General features: G+C 45.1%; 1 protein-coding gene across 4 annotated transcripts in view; it reads left to right on the top strand.

The window, feature by feature from the left end:
* Positions 1-24,610, top strand: part of FARP1 (FERM, ARH/RhoGEF and pleckstrin domain protein 1) — a 294,480-nt gene that overhangs the window by 212,794 nt on the left and 57,076 nt on the right. For all 4 annotated transcript variants that reach the window (XM_058681516.1, XM_058681505.1, XM_058681520.1 and 1 more), the window contains exons 4-13: positions 644-686; positions 3,191-3,269; positions 11,710-11,807; positions 13,749-13,863; positions 14,752-14,899; positions 17,444-17,539; positions 19,397-19,560; positions 20,266-20,334; positions 22,873-22,948; positions 24,028-24,268. In XM_058681516.1, the coding sequence (XP_058537499.1) occupies positions 644-686; positions 3,191-3,269; positions 11,710-11,807; positions 13,749-13,863; positions 14,752-14,899; positions 17,444-17,539; positions 19,397-19,560; positions 20,266-20,334; positions 22,873-22,948; positions 24,028-24,268 (1,129 nt within the window). The remainder of the gene's footprint in view (positions 1-643; positions 687-3,190; positions 3,270-11,709; positions 11,808-13,748; positions 13,864-14,751; positions 14,900-17,443; positions 17,540-19,396; positions 19,561-20,265; positions 20,335-22,872; positions 22,949-24,027; positions 24,269-24,610) is intronic.

The following is a 24,610-nucleotide window of genomic DNA, read 5'->3' as shown; positions in this document are numbered from 1 at the left end:
GTTTATGTCATGATCTCGTGGTCTGTGAGTTCAAACCACAGGTCAGGCTCTGTGCTGACAGCTCAGAGCCTGCAACCTGCTTCGGATTCTGTGTCTCCCTCTCTCTCTTCACCTCCCCTGCTCATACTCTATCTCTGTCTCTCAAAAATACACATTAAAAAAAATTTTTTTTAAGAGGTAAAAGCTTATGGAGAGTACCCAGTGCAGAGGTAATATTCTAAACATCCCTTCCCATATCCCTCAAAGGCGTGCTGTTCTGTAAATGTGTGTATGTACACGTATTTTGTTTCATTAAGGAGCCTGCATATTTCACTCAGCTTGTAGCCACACATGCAATCATGCATCCGAGTTTCCTGAGTGGCTAGCTTTGGTGGAACACTGCAGATGACAGGAGACACATTCATAGTTAACCATTTGAATCTGGGAGAGATTGTAGCTTTGAAGCTCAGGGATAATGCCAGCAAATTTGGATCTGTACTATAAAAGCGGTCAGTGATGTAAGATACGCCGGCCTGCAGAGAATAGGAACAGACGGTCTCGAATACTCAAAAAGTATTTTGATTTTAAACAGCTCCAAGTCAAGCCTCCAAATACTTGCATCCTTTCATTGAGAATTTGTCTCAATCTGTTTTTTCCTTTGTAGGTGTGGCTGGATCTCTTAAAACCTATTGTCAAGCAGATTAGAAGTAAGTATACACCATGTGTTTAACAGTGATGTTAAATATAAAGCCAGACATTTTCCTCCTCTAGATGTTGTTTGCCCTGTGGCATCCAGCACACTGATGACACAGATTCTTTTTTTTTTTTTTTTTTCTTTTTTGGCCCCATGATTTCTTTTCATCCACTAATCCATGTGCCATTAAAATGTCTCTGCAGTATTAATATTTAACAATTTGGTAATCAAAACCTTGCTTGGAAAATCAAACCTCATTTTGATTAACGACTAGAGCATGCTGTTAATCTCCAGACTAATTGAGCTTGCCTGGTCTCTGTCCGAGGTTGTTACTGTCACTGTTGAAGGGGAAGGTGCAACCATGTATTCATAAAATTGATGTTAGGTTTTCTGTCCTGCCTCTTCAATGCCTGTGAAATCAGAGTGCAAGTATTGGTTGCTTGGAAAAATAAAGTGCCTGAAAGCGTGTGTGTGTGTGTGTGTGTGTGTGTGTGTGTGTCTGAATGGCAGGCAGAACTGAAGGGAGTCTGGCTTGCATTTACAGTATGTGTTGGGGAAGATTAAGGAGGATTTAGGAGAGGAGTGAGGGAAGAAGGCTCGCTTTCTCTGTCCCTTCTCATTGTGCCCCAGGACCAGGACTGTTTCCCTGCTCTCCACTTTGAGGTCAAGCGCAGAGTCAGACAACTCATCCCAAATGCCCCCTCACTGCAGCCACAGCCCGGGTAAAAGTCTGAGGGTAGTAACAGAGGTGCATTCCATTAGTTGAGCTTGAAGCTCCACACTACTTTGCTGGGATCGTTTTAATGTCTGATTAAGAAGCCCCACTGGGCCACTTCTAGCAATTTTTGTGGCTGTACTGAACAGGCACACGGTGTCTGGATGGCCCCCGTGCACTCGAAATGGATGTTGAGCTTCTGTCATTTAAATTAAGCAATTATTGATGCCGAAAATGAAACTGGCATTGTTAGTTTAACATTTACGAGGGTGGCTGGCCAGTGACCTGAGCGTGTTGGGGGGCCGGAGGGTAGGGGCACATTGCTGGGAGAAGCCCCTAGGCCTGACGGGGGAGGTAGCGAAGCATCCAGAATGATGACGTGTGTCCCTGCAATACCTCCTGGGAAATGCTCACTGTGGCAAGGTGTCTTTTAGCCCGTTGCTAAATACAGACGGAAGACCGCATCTGTCACTGCTGGGTCCACCCTGGAGTGAGGATTCTCCTTCCGTCTCCGCGTGCTATGGCTAGCTGTGTGAAGCTGTCATTGTGCATTGGGGGATAGCACCTTCCTACTTTCAGGTTTTCTAGGGATCTGCATGGCCTCAGGGGATCCCCGTGGAGAGGATATGAGGATATAGCATGGTTTTTCCTGTTCTTCCCCATTTTGCTATTGTTACTTTATGATCCAGAGTTGACAGGCGAGGGTTTCTATTAATTGTTAGAGTGAGTGGTCAGGGAAAGGGGGCCCAGTGTCTCCGGGCTTCATTATTTCTGTGCCTTGTTTTTCTCCTCTTTTTGTATATATTTTCTACATCTTCACCTTCTGTCGCTTTTGCGTTTTTTTTCGTAAACTTAAATATGTTATCATAGAAATGATAATACAACATCTGTTTTTTGTGACAGCGAAGGCAGAGCAAAAAAAATTTTTTTTCTGCTTTTAGACAGCTGCTGTTAAAATTTGGATTTCATTATCGTACCTTATATTTCATAGAACATAAACTCATTGCTGTCATTCCAAATGGTAGAACCTACAAGACTCCTCTTACATTGAGCATAAATATATATGTGTGTAGATATATGTATAAAATTTGATCTGTACCTCAAAACAAGCTCTGATTCAGGCGGGTTACAAATTATTATGATCTGTTTGACATTTTAATTCTGACAAGTGACCCATCCCATTGATCTTCTCCCCGTACACCCACCCCAGATCTGCTTCCTGATTTTGCCTGAACTCATCCGTAAGATGGCTTATAAGACACCTATGAAGGGCTTCGGCTGACTGGACGAGGGCAGGGTCACGTCGTGTTGATGTTTTTTTCTCCAGTGCTCGGGGAGCACCTGACACATAGATGCTCATACATATTTGATGAACACAGTGGAAGCTGTACCTTGTAGATCATTTAAAGTACTAAATTGTATAACCGATTTACGTTTTCATTATTTCCTCATTGTCGAAAGCCCATGTTTTGACTGAAAGGGCCAATTTGATAAATTTTTGAAGACGAATGCCTGTTTTTAAAATCCGGGTACAGTTTAAGTCTTCAGAGAAAAAATGTAATACCTGAATGAAATATTTTTGTCAAAACGTTATTTTATAAGGGCTCTCTGTCTCCCTGCAATATGGAAGTATGAATTAGGAACTGAACTACCTGTTCAGCGACCTGGACGTCAACAGATGGACTCTTGATGGCTTGGAATGAGATCCATTATTTGCTGTATAATATACCTTCTGAAGTCTTTTTCTTTAATTGCATTTGGAACAAATCAAAAATGCTCTACTGTTTTTTGCCCCCTTTTAGGGCCAAAGCATGTTGTTGTGAAGTTTGTGGTGAAATTCTTTCCACCTGACCACACACAACTCCAGGAAGAACTCACAAGGTTAGTGGTTTAGAAACTTGCTCTTTATTGCCACAGGGTGCCAAGGAGAAGGGAAAGTTAATGCTCTCCGTCAACTGATTCAGCATTTTCACAGCATTTATCTGACCCGCATCTGCTCCGTGCTCCCGATGGTGCTGACCAACATGGGGAGAAAGAATGTACCACATTTTCCTTGAATCCTGGGTTTCTGCAAAGCTGTGCTGTGAACTGGTCTTATAAACTATTGCTGTCATATTTCCCTTCTTCTGTCTGTCACATCACGAGACAGTTTGGGGAAGTCAGACCCTGTGAGACCAAGGTGTTAACTCCGTTTCTCTCTGTTGCTGCCATGGGTGACTGGACATGAGCTGAAGATCGATTTCTTTGAAAGTTGGCCTAAGTGGGAGAAGCGTGAGCACAGAGTCAGGCCTGCCCTTGTCCCTGTGTGACTGGCCAATTTACTTGTTCCCTCTGCGCTTCTGCTAATGCCCCTGTGTCCGCGCGACCACACTGGTTGCTTGGCCACGGTTGTTTTGAGGATAAGCAGTCGTATACATAAAGTGGCCAGAACCAGTAGGGATGCTCTGAATGATAACCATCATCACCCTTATTATTACCAATTTTATAATTTGCACAAGACGCACATATGCTAAAGGAGAACAGAGTCTGGTGGGAATGTGTGAACACACAATGCCTCCCTTTCAAGAGTGCTCTTACAAGTGGTACATTAGTCTGACCAGCCACAGCCCTGCCACCCGTGGCTTTTTTGTTTTTAATGTTTATTATTTTTGAGAGAGAGAGAGAGAGAGAGAGAGAGCACAAGCAGGGGAGAGGCAGAGAGAGAGGAAGGCACAGAATCTGAAGCAGGCTCCAGGCTCTGAGCTGTCGGCACAGAGCCCGACGTGGGGCTCGAACTCAAAGACCGTGAGCTCATGACCTGAGCCTAAGTCGGACACTCAACCGACTGAGCCACACAGGCGCCCCGTGGCTTTCAGTCTCGTAGCTGATTAGACCAAGCGTGTCACATCCTTCTCCGCACTCTTGGTACAGGATCTTGGATACTGTGGGTGGTTGACCATCATTTAGCAAAGGGGTGAAGCCATTCAGTCAGTAGTACTTACAAAGTGGACACTGTGTGCAAAGCACGGTTCCAGGCACCGGAAACGTAGTGGTGAAAAGACAAGCCTGACCCTCAGGGGAGCAGACAAGATGACTGATGAAGCAAGAACTGTCAGATAACAGTAAGGGCTCTATGGGTAACTGAAGGAGAAGGATGTGATAGAAGGTGACCAGGGCACCGCTTGTGATGGCTCAGTCTGCGGTGCCTCTCTGAGGAAGGGATGAGAATCTGTCCCTCCTTTTTGGAGGAAGAGCTTTCCAGGTAGAAGGAACAGCTGGGGGGCGCCTGGGGGGCTCAGTCGGTTGAGCATCCGACTTCAGCTCAGGTCACGATCTCGCGGTTCGTGAGTTCGAGCCCTGCGTCGGGCTCTGGGCCGATGGCTCAGAGCCTGGAGCCTGCTTCTGATTCTGTGTCTCCCTCTCTCTCTGCCCCTCCCCCATTCATGCTCTGTCTCTCTCTGTCTCAAAAATAAATAAACATTAAAAAAAAAAAAAATTTAAAAAAAAAAAAAAAAGAAGGAACAGCTGGGCAGTGACTGAGGCAGGAACAAGTTCCAGATGTTCAAATACACTTGACCCTTGAACGACATAGCTTTGAACCGCACACATCCACTTACACGCAGATTTTTTTTATGTAGATACAACACAAGGACTGTGAATGTATTTTGTCTTCCTTAGGGTTTTCTTCATCATGTTTCTTTAGCCTACTTTATCATAAGAATACAGTGTACAATACATAGAACTTACAAAATACGTGTTAATCGTGTTTGTTATTGGCAAGCCTTCTAGTCAACAGTAGTTAAGTTTTGGGGAAGTCAACAGTTATATGCAGATTTCTGACTGTGCAGGGGGCTGGAGCCCTAATCTCTGTGTTGTTCAAGGCTCAGCTGTACCTAAGAGAAGGCTGGCATGGCAGGAACGGAGAGGGTGAAGTGCAGTGAGTGGGACAGAGGCCAAATGTTTCATGGGGTTGAAAGTCTAGCTGGCATGTGGGTGCTGGGGGACAGTGACAGCTGGGAATCCAGTGAGGTAGCCATTGCTGTTGTCCACGCCACAGTGGTGGCAGCAAAGGAGGTGGCAGGCGTGGAAGCAGAGAAGGGTGGCTGCAAATGCTGGACTACGTGCTGGGGACGGGGTCCATCTGTCGTGGTGATGGGTTGGCAGTGGAGGCCAAGGAGACAGAGGGATGCTTAGATTTTGATTTAAGCAGCTGGCTGGCCATTTTGGTGGCAACTAAAATGGGAAAGGGTGGAGGGAAGTAGGTGATGACTGAGGGGTGGAGAGTCGGGAGGTTGGTTCTGCCGGCTTATGTCTGAGATGCCAACCAGACATCACGTGGCGGTGTCCGGAAGGGCACTGGGGACACGAATGTGGAGTTCCAGGAAGAAGTGAAGGCCATGACTTCCCGTGGCTTTCAGTTTTCTGAATGATTTGCTGCTAATTGTTTCCCTCTACTTATAATCCTCAAATCGATGAAGCCATTATGTAGCCCGGGATTGCAGGAGCCAGCAGCCTTTTGGGAAGCATGCACGGTTGACTAGAACGGTTCACGTAGAGGAGACACAGCTGGGCTGCTACACCAGGATGCATAAGACAGGCCAGTGGCAACAGAGTCTTCTGTGGTGTCACTGCTGGGGCTATTGTGTGTCTGTTTCTGGGCTGGGTTTCTTATTGTAACGTGCATTGCTTGAAGCTCAGACTATTGACATAAATCTAAAGGCAAGTCCAGCTGTTGGTCAACAGCCTGCCTTTGCATCCTCCATGTCACTGGGCCTCTGTCCTGCTTATGAAGTTGGCATAAATCCTTTTTTCCCCGTCTCCATTACACTTTGCTTTGAGTTTTGCACCTTTTCAATTCTTGTGAATCATTGTCTGCAGAGGCTTGTAGTTTTCTTTTTTATGTGTGTATGTGTTCGTTTATTTTTGAGAGAGAGACAGCACGAGCAGGGGAGGGGCAGAGAGAGAGGGAGACAGACACAGAATGTGAAGCAGACTCCAGGCTCTGAGCTGTTAGCACACAGCCTGACACAGGGCTGGAACTCACGAACCGCGAGATCGTGACCTGAGCCAAAGTCGGACGCTTAACAGACTGAGCCACCCAGGCGCCCCATGGTTTTCTACTATTCGGGTTTTTCTTCTAAAATTCCATACCGCTTGTGGCCATTGAGCCAAGTGTGCCCGGGAAATTGCCGGCTGCTTGGTGGAATCTGTCAATTCCTCAGGGAACCCGGGCTCAACGGATGGATTGTTTAGGGTTGTGTTGTTGTCTTTGTTTTCTGGCTCCCGGTGTTAACTGACATTTTAAAAATCTTTTCCAAGGAGAGAATCCTTTTGGTGCAAGGGCGAATGAAATTGATATGAAACTTAGAAGCTCCCCATCGCTTTTGACTTTGTCACGAGGTGTGGCGGGAAGGGAGACCTTCCAGATCCGATGTGTTGCCTCCCTCATTCTCAAATTCCCGTGTAAGCAGAAATTGAATGATGTGACCTTTGAGGTCCAGGCACTTTCCTGTAGCAGATGGGGAGTGCAGGAGGGCTTGGGAGAAGCTCTGTGTGGACAGCAGTTCAGGCGAGGGATGTGGGGACAGAGGCAGGCCTACAGTTCAGCGGACTAAAAGGGACTCTAGCTCTCTGGTTAATTCTTGGGGCCTCAGGAGTAGCTTTCAGCTTCCTGCTTGTACAAAAAGCAGATTGAATTGCACTTTGCTGTTAACCAAGAAGCTGAATTCCTTTCTATTTATTGAACTGCACTTTCAGCGGCTGTTGTGTCCTATTGCTGCTAGGGCCCGGGCCTCCAGAGGAAGAGAAAAGTAGTGAGTCATGGGTGCAGGTTTTAAACAGCTAGGGAGGGGTCTTCGGAAAAGAACTCGCCACATTTTCTCATCGCAGAGTTCCGAGTCACTCTTGTTGGGCTATAGGGCTTTGGTACACTTTGCTCTGGGCATGGGATCTTCAGTAGGATCCCATTCCTCCTTGGCTCTGCCCTTTCTAGGGGTGGAGAGAGAGAGACCTCTGAGAACTTGCAGTGTTTGCAAGGCCTGAGGTGGTTCCTCAGGCTGGCAGAGAAATTGTAAGTTACTTTCCATTGAATACGAAAAGAAAGGCTAAGACCTCCCAGGCTAAGATGAAACAAATTAAAATAGACCCATTTAAAGCAAGGCATCAGATTGGTGTCATTTGTAACTCTGACGATCCCTGGAAACCAAAAGCCCTCTTCGTTAGCCCTGGCACCATCATCCCCTTCTTCTGACACCCACCCGTGTGCCAGGGACTGACTCTGCTTTGAGCGCTTTGCATTTTCAGCATTCACTCACTTAATTGTATTTAGTGCCTGCTGAGTTCAACCTAGTCTTTAGCTCCTGTGTGTTTGATGGGGATTGTTTCCGTTTATAATACGAAAGGTGTTGCTGAATCTCTAAAGTTAGCATCGAAGCCAGCTTGCTCAAGATTTATAGCTGTCATTAGGAAGTGAACAGTCAGTACCCAGGAAGGTCTTCCTTGTATTACAGGGGCCTCTGAACAGGGAGACTCCGTGTGATTCGGGACTGCAGGCTCACTGCAGTCTTCAAAATGCCACTTCCCCTGTGCCTAAATGTGTGGGCTTTCAGAACCGCTGCTGACTGAGAGTCTACATGAGCCCATCAGCCAAAGTCCCCAGAGCCTGTCAGACTCTGACCATTGATCCATCCCTGAACGCTTCTCCGCAAACACAAGACCCTGTGTTTGAACTGGTGGATGGTAAAATATTCACAGTGTGATGCTTTTATGCTGCCTACTTAAAAATTAACCAGATAGAAGATTAAAGCCTGTAGCTGTAAGAAGTGTTCAGCTCAAAAAATAGTACTCCTTGCCTAATCCAGAAAGATGGCTTATACTGCCTCTTGCCTTGTAAACCAATATGTTGATGTTTTGGTTCTTTTATATTCTCTGCCTTTCTTCCCTTTGACTTTCCAGAGACAGAGAACGTGAGAGCAAGAATAAATATAAGGGGCTGGGTAAAGGCCAACGGTTATCAACGAGTGGATCTGTGGTGTTTTTTTGTTTTGGGTTTTTTGTGGGTCTGGCTACAGAATTGCCTTTGTAGCTTTCGTAGGTTTTTTTGTTTGTTTGTTCTTGAGGTTGTTTTGTTTTGTTTTAGTTTTTTAGTTAACAATGGAATTTCTTAAATAACTTAAAGAGAATTCATTTTTCTTTTTCTTCTATATTTTTTTTAATGTTTATTTTTGAGAGAGAGACAGAGACAGAGCACAAGTGGGGGAGGGGCAGAGAGAGAAGGAGACACAGAATCCGAAAGGCTCCAGGCTCTGAGCTGTCAGCACAGAGTCTGATGAGGAGCTCAAACTCACGGACCGCCAGATCATGACCTAAGCCGAAGTCAGATGCTTTATGGACTGAGCCACCTAGGGACCCCTTTTTCTTTTTCTTTTATTTATTTATTTTTTTAATTAAGTAAGCTCTATACCCAACATGGGGCTTGAACTCACGACCCTAAGATCAAAAGTTTCATGCTCTACCAGCTGATCCAGCCAGCTGCCCCTAGTTTTTCTTTTATAAGAGAAAATTTGCTAACATTTATTGAATGTTTTTATTCTAGTCACTGTGCTTTCTATATATTGCTTTATTTAATTTTTATAGAACCCTCTGTGGTTGGTCTAATTAAAAAAGCCCCCCTTTTTAAAATTACAAATAACCTTTCATTATTACAAAAATAGCAAATGTACAGTATAGAAAGTTGGAACATACAGATAAGCAAGTATAAGAAGATAAAATACTGTATTCCTGTTCCCCAGAGGTGATCATTGTTAATACATTAGTGTGATATCCTTTCTGATTTTTTTCTACACATATATATGTACTTTTCATTTCATCTAATATCTTGGCCATACTCAAATTTGTCCCATAAATGTCATTTGTATGTACTCATCTAAAATGAGATTCATGGGGCACCTGGGTGGCTCAGTCGGTTAAGTGTCTGACTAAGGCTCAGGTCATGATCTCATTGTTCATGGGTTCAAGTACCGCATCAGGCTCCATTCTGACAGCTTGGAGCCTGGAGCCTGCTTCAGATTCTGTGTCTCTTTCCCTCTCTTCCCCTCCCCTGCTCGTGCTCAATCAATCTCTCTCTCTCTCTCTCTCTCTCTCTCTCTCTCCTTCCCTCCCTCTCCCAAAAATAGAAATAAACATTAAAAAATAAAATGAGATTCACTGTAGGCCATAGTCACACTTGGTTATGTCCTTTGGACCTCATTTAATCTAGCAGAGTCCCTCCCTATTTTTTCTTCATGATACCCTCTTGTTGAAGAAACAGGACCAGTTATACTCTAAAATATCCTACCTTCTAAATTTGTCAGATTTCTTCCTTGTGGTGCCACTTAGTTTCTTCCTCTATCCTCTGCATTTCCAGAAAACTGGAAGTTAGTTCCATAGGCCTGATGGATCAAGTTGAATATTTTTGGCCAGAATCTACCAGAAGTGATGTGAACTTCCTATTTCATGAATGGTGCTAAGATTCATCGTTGAATTAGGGTGGTGATGTTCTGATCTTGCCATTGTGAGGCAAGGTCAGGTTACTTTGTCTTTATGCAAATGTCTGATCTCCTGAATGGTTTTTACAGCGATTCACAGTGCTTGCCAGAGTCCATAATTTCTTTAGATGTTGTGGAATGAGGATTCTTGCTGTTATTATGAGTTGGCATACTTCTGTAAAGAACTTTGCCTCATTTTCCTGTATATCCTGAAATACCCCTTCTATTGAGAGAGGCAGATTCCAGACTCAAGTTTTTGGTTAGGTTACCAAGTTTTGAAAAAAGAATTGCTTCAGTAGTCTCCAATGGTGATACATTTTCTGGCTTTCTCATTGAATACTGAAATGAACTCAAGAATTTTCATCAATTCCATGTGTTTTGAGTCACTTTAATTATTCTTGTTGCTACTCACGTTGCCACAGCATTGGCGAGTGGACATCCCTTCAAGATGTTTCTTTTGCTTTAATACAGCCCATGTATATTTCAAAGCTACCTTGCTTTCTGCCATCACTCAATATTTCAGGCCCACTTTTGTACCTCTCCTTACCAGATACCTGAAATCCACCATTTCTCTATGGAGAAAATTTAGGAGTTCATATTGATTTTTTTCAAATCAGTTTTTACATTGCACTATTTTTTATTTAATTTCTTTTATTTATAAATACCTTATCTCTTGCCACACCTGGGCTCAGTTGGTTGTGTGTCTGACTCTTAGTTTTGGCTCAGGTCATGATCCCAGGGTTGTGGGAATGAGCCTTGCACAGGGTTCTGTGCTGAGCCGGGAGCCTACTTGGGACTCTCTCACTCTCTCTCTCTTCTCTCCTCTCTCCTCTCTCCTCTCTTCTCTCCCTCTCCCTCTCCCTCTCCCTCTCCCTCTCCCTCTCCCTCTCGCTCTCGCTCTCTCTCTCTCTCTCCCTCTCTCTCTCTACTCCTCCTCCCCTGCTTGTGCATACTCTCTCTCTCTCTCGCTCTTTTTCTCTCTCTCAAAATAAGTAAGTACCTCTTCTCTTTCACCAAAAAATGTTTACTTGCTTTATTCCGCAATGTAAAGAAAATATAACTTTAAACTAAATTCAGTTTTACAGATCTGGTAACTGAGGCTTTTGGAAGAACCTAAGTGAATATTACACCACACAAAAAAACACACTCTTGTCTTTCCAATTCCATTGGCAAAAAAAGCTGTTCCTAACCATAATAAGCTATTGTTATTATCTGAGCCTTATGGTTTAGTATATTTGATCTGTGGAAAAAAAATTATACCCTGAAAAAATTATAGAGTGGTAAGATACAGCCTTGGGTGTTTTTTTTTTTTTTAAGTTTATTTGGAGAGAGAGAGAAAAAGAGTGAGTGGGGGAGGGGCAGTGAGCAAGGGAGAGAGAGAATCCCAAGCAGGCTCCATGCTATCAGTGCAGAGCCGGACTCAAGGCTCAAACTTGCAAACTATGAGATCATGACCTGAGCCAAAACTAAGAAGTGGAAGCTTAACTGACTGAGCCCTTCAGGTGCTCCGTCTTAGGTCTTTGTATGGAGAGGTACAGCCATAGAACAAAATGTGTTACTCATCATGTGAAAAGATTACCGCGTGTTTCCTGGTCCTTTGAATGAGGTATGACTATTTAGACCGCAGTCAGTGGTACTGGGAACTCATTCCAGCCGGCACAGACTTTCTTTTCCTTGGTTTGTGTACCTTTCTCTCGTCCCTCACAGTGTGGGCGAGCTGGCAGAAGTGAGCCTGACTTTGACACCAAACCTCCCACCCTCTTTGCATGGCGCCAGCCTCTAGGCGTGTGACGCGTCATTTTTATTTGCGTCCGCAGGTACCTGTTTGCTCTGCAGGTGAAGCAGGATCTGGCTCAAGGCAGGCTGACGTGCAATGATACCAGCGCGGCTCTCTTGATCTCACACATTGTACAATGTAAGTTCTCTTGGTTTTTCGATGAAGTCACGTTGGCAGTGACGGTGATCCGGTCAATGGGGGAAAATAAGCACATCCACGAAAAACAATAATTATGTCTTTTTGTTATTTTGTTATATGAGTGCCCATGGATTGAAAACAATACCCCTAAAGCATCATTTAACAGGTGTAGCCCCCCAAACACTGGCCTGTGAATTCTGTGTCCTTTTCAAGGACTAGTGTGCTCTTGTTGATATCTCCGTTGATGCAGAGAAGAAGCTTGGACAGATGGTGGTCAAGGAAACTAAACTTGTTCAGTCCTGTTCTTGGATTTAATATTCATTATTGAATATGGTACATTAGCCTTAAGACATAAACCTGTCAAAGATGACACTTCTCGTATTCTGCTGTCCCAGGTTTAGTAAACCCCAAGACATAGGAAGCTGGACTGAATCCTAGTGATGCTTGAAACTAGATATTGTGCTTCCTTAATCTAGGCAAAGGATAAATTAGATTATACTCATTCTAAGGCATATTGACAACCCACCAGGGCATTTTTTTTTTTATTCTTGGCCAAGGCAGAAGTAACTTGTTGAAGTTACTTGAAATCGAATATGCACATTATGTTTCAAGAAGGTGATTATGTCACACGTATTAGCACTAGTATTAAAAAAAAATTGTGCTGTCGTATCATTTTACAGTTTCCGTTGTATCCAAAGCAGTCCCATATAATCAGCCCATTTGGATAACCGTCCAGTTAACATGATTTCCAAAGGTTCGTAGGAAGTGTCACTCCTAGTGGTCAATAAATTACTTAGCCTAATAGGATTAGGTGTTTCTAGAGACCATGCTTATCTTCTTATTTTTTGTATATGGGTCTTACTGAAGATCTACCGGACTTAGGAAGTAATGTTATTGATTTGCCACGGCAGCAAGAAGCTAGAGCCATCGATTTTTCCACTGGCCCAGCTGGAACCAGATGAGTTGGCGCTCTTCAGTGCAGAGCAAATATTCTCAGTGCTTGCGATTTATAGCAACATGTAGGCCATATGCTGCATGATGAGTGGAGGTGTATTGCCCAAAGTGTGACAGGCTGCTTCACATGACAAAACGAAGGGGAGATGTCATAGCAACCATTCACTCACTTTTACTCAAAACAGCTGGGCTCTCTGGTTGTTACACAGACCATAGGATTCAAAGAAAATGACATGCTGTCCCAGAGGTATTAAATTGACAGAAACGGAGCTGGAGCTAGTGGTGTTAAGGTATAATTATTACTTTAAAGGTCTTTTCTTTAGATTTCCAGATCATAGCAATTTAGGGACTATGTAGAGGTTACATGAGAAAAATGGGCCTCCTGTTCCTCATAGGTGAGAAATTTGTAAGAGGCTGCCATCTGACCAGCCATTTCTGGCACCAGGACTGCGAGATACTTCATGAACTTTAATTATTTTATTTTACCAAATTATATTATGTATGTTTATACCTATTTACCATTGCCTTTTCTCTACATGGTAAAGCATTTGGGGTTTGCAGTAATAATTATTACCTACAAGAGTTTCGAAGTTGATTTTTTAAAGTCCAAAAATGCTGTGCTTATTTAGAAGTCATAAGGTCATGGTCCACGTGTCTAGAATTGACTGCCTAGAACAGAAGTGGTCCCAGTGGGGTGGGGAGGAAGAAACAAATCAGGAACATGGATGGATGAAATTGGTTGATGCCAAAGTTTTCTTTCCAACTGGTAGAGACGAGAGTGGAGACCATCCTGTTACGCTGGCACGATTGTTAAATCCGTCCTCACAGGGTACCTTCTGACATCCAGCCCTTGTGATACCCACAGGCTGGGATTGCCTTGTCCGCTGCCTTCTGGTTTGCTGGCCAGAGAATGTTGCCCGAGGAATGTAACAGACTGTGAAGTATTAATTGTATGTGGCTGGGTTTTCTTTCTCTGTTTCCTGGTAGCCGAGATTGGGGATTTCGATGAAGCATCAGACAGAGAGCATTTAGCAAAAAACAAGTACATACCTCAGCAAGATGCGCTAGAAGACAAAATCGTGGAGTATCACCATAACCACATGTAAGTCCCACTGGTCCCTTCATGTTTCCCTTGAGCTTCTCTCTGTCCTTCCAGCATAGGTGGGTGTAGACAGACACACACACACACACACACACACACACACACACACACACGCACGGTAACTGTTGGGAAGAAAGACACAAGGTGTGAGGGAGAACACAGAGGTTCATGGGGGCCATTGTTCCTCACCTAGGACTCTCAATGCAGGTTCCCCGCTCAAGACCAAAGTTCTAGGATCCTTGCTTGATTTCCTGTGATACTGGGGTATGTCTGGAATTGAGGATACCCATGCTGTGGAATTAAAGGGAGAGTGTAAGACCAGTTAATAGGAAATCAGAAGAGGGACACGGTAAACTAGGGCCAAAGTAGGAATGTCATGAAGATCTAGCACCTTTGTATCCTCTCCATTTTTTTGTTTTGATCAGTAAAATATTTTCAAAAGATGCTCCGTGCCTATTGATTTTGTTGCTATTTTCAAGGAGGGTACTTGAGCCCTGGTGATAGTATGCCAGAGTGTTGCCTTGAACTTCCCTTACAAGTTTAGGCCCATTGTCAGCGACTAAAAACGTGTTTGAACACGATGGCATTTTGCTTTTATATGACCTTAAAGGAAACTCTTTGAGATTCAAAAAAACAAAAAACAAAAAAAACTGGGCAAATGTGAGACAGACTTTTGGGGTGTTGTGTTACACAGGCAATAGGGCTTTTGTCCTAGCTGCTCGACTTTGGGTTGCAATGAATGGGAGGCTGGGTGTCATCTGATCAGGTAGCTCCATTGTTTGTGATGAAATGCCTTTTTATTTCCCAAGAGGAGTTGCCTAATCTCAAATTAATAGACACAGGCAATTCAAATCACCTGGACTTTCTCTTTAATTTTTGTTTTGTCAGCGGACAAACACCAGCAGAATCAGATTTCCAACTTCTGGAGATTGCCCGTAGGCTGGAGATGTATGGGGTCCGGTTGCACCCAGCTAAGGACAGGGAAGGTACGAAGATCAACCTGGCTGTTGCCAACACGGGAATTCTAGTGTTTCAGGTAAGAGCACTTAGAACACAGCTCAGTTCCCCTGGTGATGGAAAGATAAGAGTTGGCCCTTCAACTCTGATTGCACGTTGGGTGGGCCAAGTTAAGACCTCTGATGGTTAATTTTAGGTGAACAGGGAGAAACTAACCTCACCTTAGGGTTTCTATTTCTTTCTAGGCCCTCCACTTCCAGATTCTACTTCATTTGCCCTTGCTCTGGTTGGGAAATGCACAAAGATTTGCTTGTGTTTATTGACTTGGTAATCTCGGTCAGTGGACCTGTGCTCAAAACACAGTATAATAGAATCAGGATTTCAGACCCCCCCAAAATAAACACTTTCTTCACACTGGCACATGATAGTCATGTGGTTCCCCCCTCTCTTTTTTAACCTGTTGAGTTGTTGTTGTTTTTTTTAACCAAATTTAGGGATTCTTAAACCTAATTTAGGTTTTACCTACGTCAGCTTATTTGTGACTTCATATATACATACTTGAAAAGGGTAATGTGTACTTCTAAATATACAGCAGTTTTATACATTTCTACAACGCCACGTAGTATAGTAACTTTGTAGTAAAACACTGCACTTGAATTCGTACCTGTGTTTTACTTAAGGACATAATTTTCTGTACTCTGAAATGTGTACTGTCTTTTTTTTAAAGTTTTAAAATATTTTTTTAATGTTTATGAGAGAGTGAGAGAGCGCACGCTCACATGCATAAGTGGGGGAGGGGCAGAGGGGCTGGGGACACAAAATCCGAAGCAGGCTCCAGGCTGTCAGCACAGAGCCGGACGCGGGGCTCAAACTCATGAACCGTGAGATCGTGACCTAAGCCAGAGTCCAACGCTTAACCAACTGAGCCACCCAGGCTCCCCATGAAATGTATGCTCTCTTGATTGCACTGTTAGATTCTTCTACTGACAGTGCTTCTTTTTGGTGCTTAACAGCTCCTTTGAGGTATTATTGACATAGAATAAAATGCACATATTTAAAGTGTGCAGTTTCATAAGTTCTTGTATATGTATATCCTGAAGCAATCAATGAAATCAAGACAATGAACATATTCATCACCCCCAAAAGTGTCCTCAATGCTTTTCTTTTAAACAAAAGTGAGAGTAATCCATACTTTGGTTTCATAGGGGTATGGAGAAAGTGTCTGCCTTTAAGTAGGGTAATCTTCACCAGTTTTGAAGGCATAGATACATACACAATCTAAAACATTTTGGTTTATATTTGGTTTTGGTTATATTGTCCCTTCGTATTTTACCAAATTGGTCTCAGTGCTTCTCTGCTCCTGTATCAGATGTTTATGGTGGACACTGATTATCATAAGATCCTGTCCCAGGAGGAGTCGAGGTTAGGTTTCATATGGGAGAGTAAGAAGGGAAGGTCTGAAAGCAGTGTACGATACTTGAGGTATCTTAACAATTGCTCTTAACAATTTCTGAACTGCCAGAATAACATAGGAGTACTTGATGAGCAAAATGACAATAAGCCAAATGTAAAGCTTTCAGTCCTACCGTTAAATTTTGAAATCAGAACCCTTAAGCATTTTTAAAAATCATAGAGGGGGGGAGAAGAAGTGCCTCACAATTGAATTAACGTGCTTTGATTATATTTGATACAATCGAAATATTGAGAATTACGCAGTAATTTAATCGTGTACCAAGGCTGTATCTTGGAATTAATCTCGCCAGTGCCTAATTGCTTCATTCTTACCAATTTCAATACATGGTCCTGGTGTTTCAGCAGCTCTGGAGGAATTCTAATTTAGGCGGAGATGACAGGACAGATGGGAGCTGGTGTCTGGTCGCTTCCCCTTACTTCTCCATCACCCTGTTCCTCACAGGAACAGGGACACAGGAACACCCTGTTCCATCACACCTGACTTTCAGAACGAGGATGTGTGAGTCCTTCCCAGAGACTGTTCTCTGGTCTAGAAGACAAACCACAGGCCGGGACTCCCTTCCCCATCCTGCTTGTGCTGCTGGGAGCCAGACCAGTGTGCACCATGGGGGTTGACCCACCAGCCTGGTGTGTTGCTTTTATGGAAATTAACAGTTGCTGCTGGTGAAGGCACATGGTGGGGCACCTCATTCTGCCACGTGAGCTGTGTGATTTTGGACAAATTAAAATAAATTCATGCAGCAGTTTCCACATCTGTGAAAGAGAGATAACAAACCCATCTCACTGGGTTTTGTATAAGGTTTGGTAAGATAAGGTCTGTAAAGTCCTTCCCCTGGCACTGGAAAGTGATGGTCACTAATTGTTGTGGTTGCCATGGTTTTTATTGTTATTTATCTTTCTTAGCATCCTTCCTTTGGCCAGCCACTTCCCTCCCTGGAGGCAACCTTAGTTTGAATACCAAAGCATATAATTAGTGAAAGATAATGTTCCAGGAACAGGCATCACCCACAGCTGCAAATCCTAGCAACTTCTCTAGCAAAAGGCATTCTTCCCAAGCAGTCAAAAGCAGGTCCCTATATGCAAGGCAAGCCACCTCCCATGTTGCTTCTTCTGCGTTTCCTGGCTCACTGGCTGATCGCTTCCTTTGCAGGGTTTCACCAAGATCAACGCCTTCAACTGGGCGAAAGTGCGCAAGCTGAGCTTCAAGAGGAAGCGCTTTCTCATCAAGCTCCGCCCAGACGCAAACGTAAGTGGGCGGGGCGGGATGACGCCGGGCAGGTGTCTGAGGGTCTGTACCCAGTGTCCTGCCCAGATGCTCAATCACCGTGCTGTCACCTGGGTAGACACAGCGAGGGTAGAGAATGTTCAGCGCCTCCCGACAAACCCATGCCTTTGCTGGGCTCCAGCCTCCAGGCCATCCCCTCGAGACCCCGTTCAGCATCCGCAGTATTCGGGGCGCACCCCTGGCCGCACAAGCCTCCAGCTCTCCCCAGCCCTCGCGTCCCTACTCTTGTCCCCTGACCTCTGACAGCACATTCTCGCAAGCTAAGCAGGTCCACCCCATTTTCTGGAGAACCCCTGAGGATGTCGCTCACCCCAGGACTGGATCAGAGAAGGAGCGTCTCCTTCCCCCCGCCCCCCCCCCCCCCCCCCCCGCGGGAAATGGCAATGGCGGAGATGGCTGATTCATCCTGGTGTCCCCAACCAGAACTTGGGAGAGTTTTGTTCCCGTGGAAAAAAAAGATGATAAATGGCAGTCTAACCTTACCGTTCAGCTACCGAATGGATTAAATGAGCTTTTATGGCCTGACCTAGGAAGCAACCGCCCATTATAAGTTGTTTTCTATGGGAAAATGCTTTTGGAGTTCTAAAAGGCCACTTTCAAATGCAGAATTGCCTCAGCTTGTTTGTAAGTTGGGTCTGCCCAGAACTGTGAGATTCCCCCCAAAAGAGTTGGAAGTTCTGGGAACCGTTAAGGCTGTAGTAATTCCCGTTTATATAATAGGGCCACTTACATTGAGAGCATTCAGCCTGGGAATACAAAATTACACTCTCCCCTTTCCAGACTCAAAGGACATGACTTTTTCAGCCTTGAGTGATACTTTTGTGTTCCAGGAAAAAAAAATGTTCATTTCCTGTGGGGTCCCCTGGAGGTTTGAGCCATATGCTACTTGACAGAGAAGAGACTTAAGACCAGTATCCGAAGTCGGCATGAGCCATGAGGGAGAAAACAGAAGAGTGTGTTTCAGTTATTTTAAGGAGGCAAAACAGGAATTTCAGTAGTTGGATTTTTTTTTAAGAAGGAAATAGGGGGGTGCCTGGGTGGCTCAGTCAGTTGAACATCTGACTCTTGGTTTCAGCTCAGGTCATGATCTCATGGTTCATGGGATGAAGCCACACATTGGGCTCTGCACTGACAGTGTGGAGTGTGCTTTGGGTTCTCTCTCCCTCTCTCTCTCTCTCTCTCTCTCTCTCTCTCTCTCTGTCCCTTCCCAGCTTGTGCTCACTATCCATCTCTCTCAAAGTAAATAAACTAAAAAAAGAAGGAGGAGGAGGAAATATAAGCCACGTAAACAAAATTTGTTCGTGAATTCTGTCACAAGAAATGTTAGGAGGGGCCCCTGGGTGGCTCAGTCGGTTGAGCGACCGACTTCGGCTCAGGTCATGATCTCACAGTTCATGAGTTGAGCCCCGCGTCGGGCTCTGTGCTGACAGCTCAGAGCCTGGAGCCTGCTTCGGATTCTGTGTCTCCCTCTCTCTCTGCCCCATCCCCACTCATGCTCTGTCTCTCTCTGTCTTAAAAATAAATAAAACATTAAAAAATTAAAAAAAAAAAAAAAAGAAATGTTAGGAGTTCTGTGAATTACCCCTGTTTTCTGTTAGCTCCTCTAAGGAATTTTGTGAGGGGAAAATGGTTGAATGATGACTAGATTTTGTCATTAGGAACAACTCTATTTTACTAACTATGTGAATTTGTGGTCGTGCTATAATAAAATGCACCAGTGAAATTTTATTGGACATACTTCTTTTCTGGCCCTTTTCTCATGTTTCAACCTGATGTCTGTGGGTCAAGGGGGAAAAAAATGGTATTTTCTCTTTTTAGAGCTCGTACCAGGATACCTTGGAATTTCTAATGGCCAGTCGGGATTTTTGCAAGTCGTTCTGGAAAATCTGTGTTGAACATCATGCCTTTTTTAGACTTTTTGAAGAGCCCAAACCAAAGCCAAAGCCTGTTCTCTTTAGTCGAGGCTCATCATTCCGGTTCAGGTAAGGATTCCATAGCATACCTCTCGTGTCCGCCACGGGAGCATTTGTCCCGAGACGTCCTTCTCCTACCCTCTGGTGCTGCTGCTACACAGTACAGTGGGGAGCTAAGTGGAAAGTTGGCCTCCGGGAGCTATGGCTGGTGGGGTGATTGCTCGGTCATTCCAGCAGCCTCCTGGCATGACCAGGAGGTCATGTTCTGCTCGAACATTGGCCAAGAGGCCCTTCACCCCGCCACAGTAAACTCCAAACAGGACCCTCTAATTCAGAAGGATTTCTTTTCTCTGGAGAAGCAAGTGTCTTGTTAACATTTGGTGTAGCCTTCGGGAATGTGGTGTGCACTTGCCCAGCACTGCTTCACTTTCTCCCTCTTTCAACAAACATTTGAGTGTTTCCTGCGTATCAAATCCTGTTCTAAGCACTGGGGATATACAGCCCTGTGTCCCCGAAGCATGTAGACTCTTGCTCAGGATGGTGGCTTCGTAATCAAACAATTATTTATAAGGAAAATGCCAAGAAATGCAATGGACACACATTTTTCTCAGAGAAACACAAGTTCCCCCCAGAACTGCTTTTATCCTCAGCTAGCTGAGAAAGCCCACCTGTCTCCCAGTTGTGGAAGGAGGGGAGGTAGAGACGGGGTGTTGTGTGTTTCAATGAGAATCCCTTGCCATCTCCTTTTCTTCCCTCTCATTGTCTTCCCTTTAGCGGTCGGACTCAGAAGCAGGTTCTCGACTTTGTTAAAGAAGGAGGACATAAGAAAGTGCAGTTTGAAAGGTAAGAGAAACTTCGATGCTACTTCGGCTTGACAAGAGTCATCCTCTCCAGGTGACAGTGCTTTGCTCCTGACTGTCTCTTCACCCAGGCCTGGTGAATTACCAAATCAGGGCCTCACAGTCAACCTGGGCCAGTTTAGTGTTAGGAACATTCGAGGGCTGGGGCACACCTCAAGGATAAGATGAGATGTAAACAGACCAGGAGGGCCAAGTGAGGAAGAGGAGGAAACCAGCAGGGGATGGGATGGAAGAGGAACAGGAAGGAGATTGCAGTGGGGCTAAAGCACAGTAAAAACTTCCTCCTCTCTTTGTCCTTAAGTGTCTTGGGATTTGAATCAAAAGTATTTCTATAAACTTTTAAATTAAATACAGCTTGGATGAGAAGCAGGATTTATTGCTGTTGTTAGCAAGTGCTTACAGCTCTTGCTGAGTTCCATGCACTTTGCATACATTAACTCAGTCTTCATACCAGCTCTGTGAGGTCAGTGCTCTCCTAGTCCCTTTGTTTCAATGTTTATTTATTTATTTTTGAGGGAAAGAGGTTGTGAGCAGGGGAGGAACAGAGAGAGGGGGAGACCGAGAATCCAAAGCAGGCTCCGTATTGTCAGTGCACAGCCCGACGCGCAGCCCGAACTCCTGAACCGTGAGATCATGACCTGAGCAGAAACCGAGACTCAGATGTTTAACTGACTGAGCCACCCAGGTGCCCCTCTCCTGGTCCCTTTATAAAGATGGAGACACTGAAGCTCAAAGAACTCAGGTCTCAGAACTGACAAGTGGCCCCTGGTCAACCAGCATCAAAGCCCCATGCCCTGAGCAAGGCTCTGTCGCCAGAGAGGGGAGAAGGTGAGAATCCAGAGATTAAAATAAAAGGGTAATTGGGACACCTGGGTGGCTTAATCGGTTAAGCCTCTGACTTCAGCTCAGGTCATGATCTGATGGTTTGTGAGTTCGAGCCCTGGTTCGGGTTCTGTGCTGACAGCTCAGCGCCTGGAACCTGCTTCGGATTCTGTTTGTCCCTCTCTGTGCCTCCCCTGCTCACACACTGTCTCTTACTGTCTCTCAAAAATAAATAAACATCAAAACAATTTGTTTTTAATAGAAGGGTAAAAGGGTGGAGCTGTGGTGCACTGAGGGCTGTTTGGTGCATGTGCATTTTTTAAAAACATTTTTCTTTTTTATATTTTAACATATCTTAAAATAACTGTGAAGTACAGAGATCACAGCAAACGTCCATATTTCTTTCTGCTTGTTTTTTTTTGTTTGTTTTTGTCTTTGTTTTTACCTTTTTGTGTGTAATTACTGTTATGACAGATATGGCTAAAACCCCCTTAACGAACAGCCACCTTTGTTACTTCCCTTCTCTCCTTCCCAGAGGCAACAACTGCCAACTTCACATTATTTCTTTTACACATATTTATGCATTTAAAAAAAAATATGCAGCATTTCTCTCGGGTGTACTTTTTCATTGATTTAACTAGTATCGCACTGTTCATAATTCTGCATCTTGCTTTTTTTTTTTAATGTTTATTTATTTTTGAAGAGAGAGCATGAGTGGGAGAGGGGCAGAGAGAGAGGGAGACATAGAATTTGAGGCAGGCTCCAGGCTCTGAGCTGTCAGCACAGAGTCCAACGTTGGACTCAAACTCATGAACCGTGAGGTTATGACCTGAGCCAAAGTCAGACGCTTAACTGACTGAGACACCCAGCATCCTGCTTTGTAAACCCTGACCTGATTTGGAGATCTGTGTTGATGTTCTTCGGTATTGTGAAAGTATTTCATTTTATTTATCTGATTTTCTGTTGATAAACAAACCCGAATGTTGGTATTTTGTTTCACTCTGGCTGAAACAAACCTGCTGCTGTGACCATCCTTGTGTTTTTGGAGTCTTTTGAAGAAAAGCTGAATGTACATTAGCATTTAATCCCTCTGTGTTTATAGTTTCATCATTTGAGTACCTGAAAATTTCTAAGGCCTGTTCACGGAGGAAAAGGAGGGCACTCAGAGACTAAGGGAGGGAACAGATAAAGGAGAGTGTTAGTGGCATGAAAGCCAGTTCCTGGTCCCGTTGAATCTGTAAATTCATTCATGGGGCAGGCCTTCTGTGAACTCAACACTGGGAAAGAGTTAGCTGATGAGTAGTAGTCACCTCTGTTATAGAACTAATCTAGAAAATCATTGCCCAGAATACATGAATTGCTTTCATATTGTCAGGCCAGAATTTGCAATTCAGAGCATACTCAGGCCCAGCCAACTCTCCCTCCCAGTGACTCTCCTACAACTAGAAAGGTAATGCTCAATGGCTAGTGTTCCTGACCAGCTGTACCACTCGAACAGGAGCAGGGGATTGCTGAGAGTGTTTTCAGGGTTTAAGTATGCCCTGAACCCTGTAAGTGCTATGAAAAGGATGACTGTTTCCAGGGAGCATCCATATACACTACTTCACTCGTCTTCATATTGAGGAAGGCATAAGACTGTTATTTTTCATTTAAGAAAACAGCTTTTCTCACTATGGCTATCTTACGTGATTTCTCCCAGGAAACATAGCAAGATCCAGTCCATCAGAAGCCTTGCTACACAGCCCACAGAGCCGAATTCAGAAGTGCCAAAACAAGTCAGTAATGCTGATCAACTATTATAACTGTGTTTTTGTTTTGTTTTACCAAACTTTCTCTGCTAAGTCCTGTGTTTCATAGTATGCTTCTGAGTTATTTGCCCCTCACCTTTGGGGTTTGTTTTAGTAGAGGAGAGTATAGTTGTGTGCCCTGGCTTTGAGCAAACACAGGCTGTGCTCTGTGCACCCCAGGCTGGGCTCCGCAGGCCCTAGACTGGGTCCTTTTTCAGCTGAGTTCCTGTCCTCCATCCCATGCCTTTGCCCAGAGAAGTTTGCTCTGTTGGCCCTATCTCAGCTTAGGAGTGGAACCATCCGTGGGAGTCTACAGAGAGGAGCTCACCTGCCAGCAAAATGCGTGTGGAGAGATTGGGACCTCCCTAGCACCTGATGGGTGTCGCTCCCATTTTCAGGGCCAACCTCAGATCTCTTTATTGGCACAAGACTGGGTGGTGAGTTCCCAGGGCTCCTGTTACGGGGCAGTGACCACAGTTGGCAACAAGAGACATTATCACCCTTGCCCTGAGGGTGGTGAGAGCTCATTTTCTCTCGAATCGGCCTGTGCTTGTGCTTGTGCTTTCAGGGTTTTCTCTACAAGAGAATAAGAACTTTGTTGGGGAAGAACATGAAGATTTCCTTTGTGCACCTAAAAATAGAGTGCTTAACCTGCCTGTTCCTCCCTTGGAAGTATAAACAAAGACGTTTTTTGTCATTTGTCTGAAATACATATCAAGTTGCCTTTCGGGGATCTGCGATGTGTTTTCTTCCTCACCCCGCCCAACCCTCCCTGTGGGTTGCAAGGAGACTCTGTTGCTCCACGGAAACTTTGGAAAGCCAGTATGAGCCCGTGGGTCCTAGAGAGCAGAGGCTGTGGCCCACTTGGCCTGCTGGGGACCGTGCGTGGTCAGAGAACGGTCTGGATGCTGACCAAACGCACTGGGGAGCGCCTGCTCCTTGGCGGTGTTCTGTTCGAGCCCTGTGGAGGGCAGCCTCTCGGCCCGCTTGTTGCTGAATTGGGCTCTGGCAGCCCCGCCCCTCCGCCTCCGTGTAACCCTCCCCCTTTCTCGCCCCGCCCCGCGCAGGCTCAGCAGAGTGCCAGCCTTCCGCCCGGAGAAGGTGCGGAGCCCGCAGGTGGCGCGGGCGGTCAGCAAGGAGCGGAGCCGAGCGCTGCGGCCGAAGAGCGCCAGAGCCCCGCGCCGCCCAGGAGCCCCGCGGGCGGCGGGAAGGCGGACGGAGCCCCGCGGGCGCCGGCCGACGAAGAGGAGGAGGTCGTTAAGGATAGGACCCAGCAGAGTAAAGCTCAGCCCCCGCAGCCGAGCACAGGTCCAGCATCCAGGGCTGCCAGAGGCAGCAGCTCTTCCATTCCTTTCATTGACTGCAGTGACGTAGATAGTGAATCCGACCTGCTCAGGGAGCAAGCGTCCCAGTCCCAGTCCCAAACAAATGACAATTATGAGGGTGATTTGACCAGTGGGGTGTATCTGCTCTCCGGGGATGAGAGGCGGACAGAGGCTAGGCGCAGGGCTTCCCCTCCCTCCGTGAAGTCCTCCCGGCCTCCTTCCAGAGAATTCGTCGATGATGATTCAGCAGACCTAACCTTTGATATGAGTGGGAGCCCCAGACTCCCAAGACATAGCTCCCTGATAGATGAGCTGTTCAGGGGCT

The sequence above is a fragment of the Neofelis nebulosa genome, chromosome 1, assembly GCF_028018385.1.
Source record: "Neofelis nebulosa isolate mNeoNeb1 chromosome 1, mNeoNeb1.pri, whole genome shotgun sequence".
NCBI lineage: Eukaryota > Metazoa > Chordata > Mammalia > Carnivora > Felidae > Neofelis > Neofelis nebulosa.
This window is presented reverse-complemented; position numbering and strand designations above follow the sequence as displayed.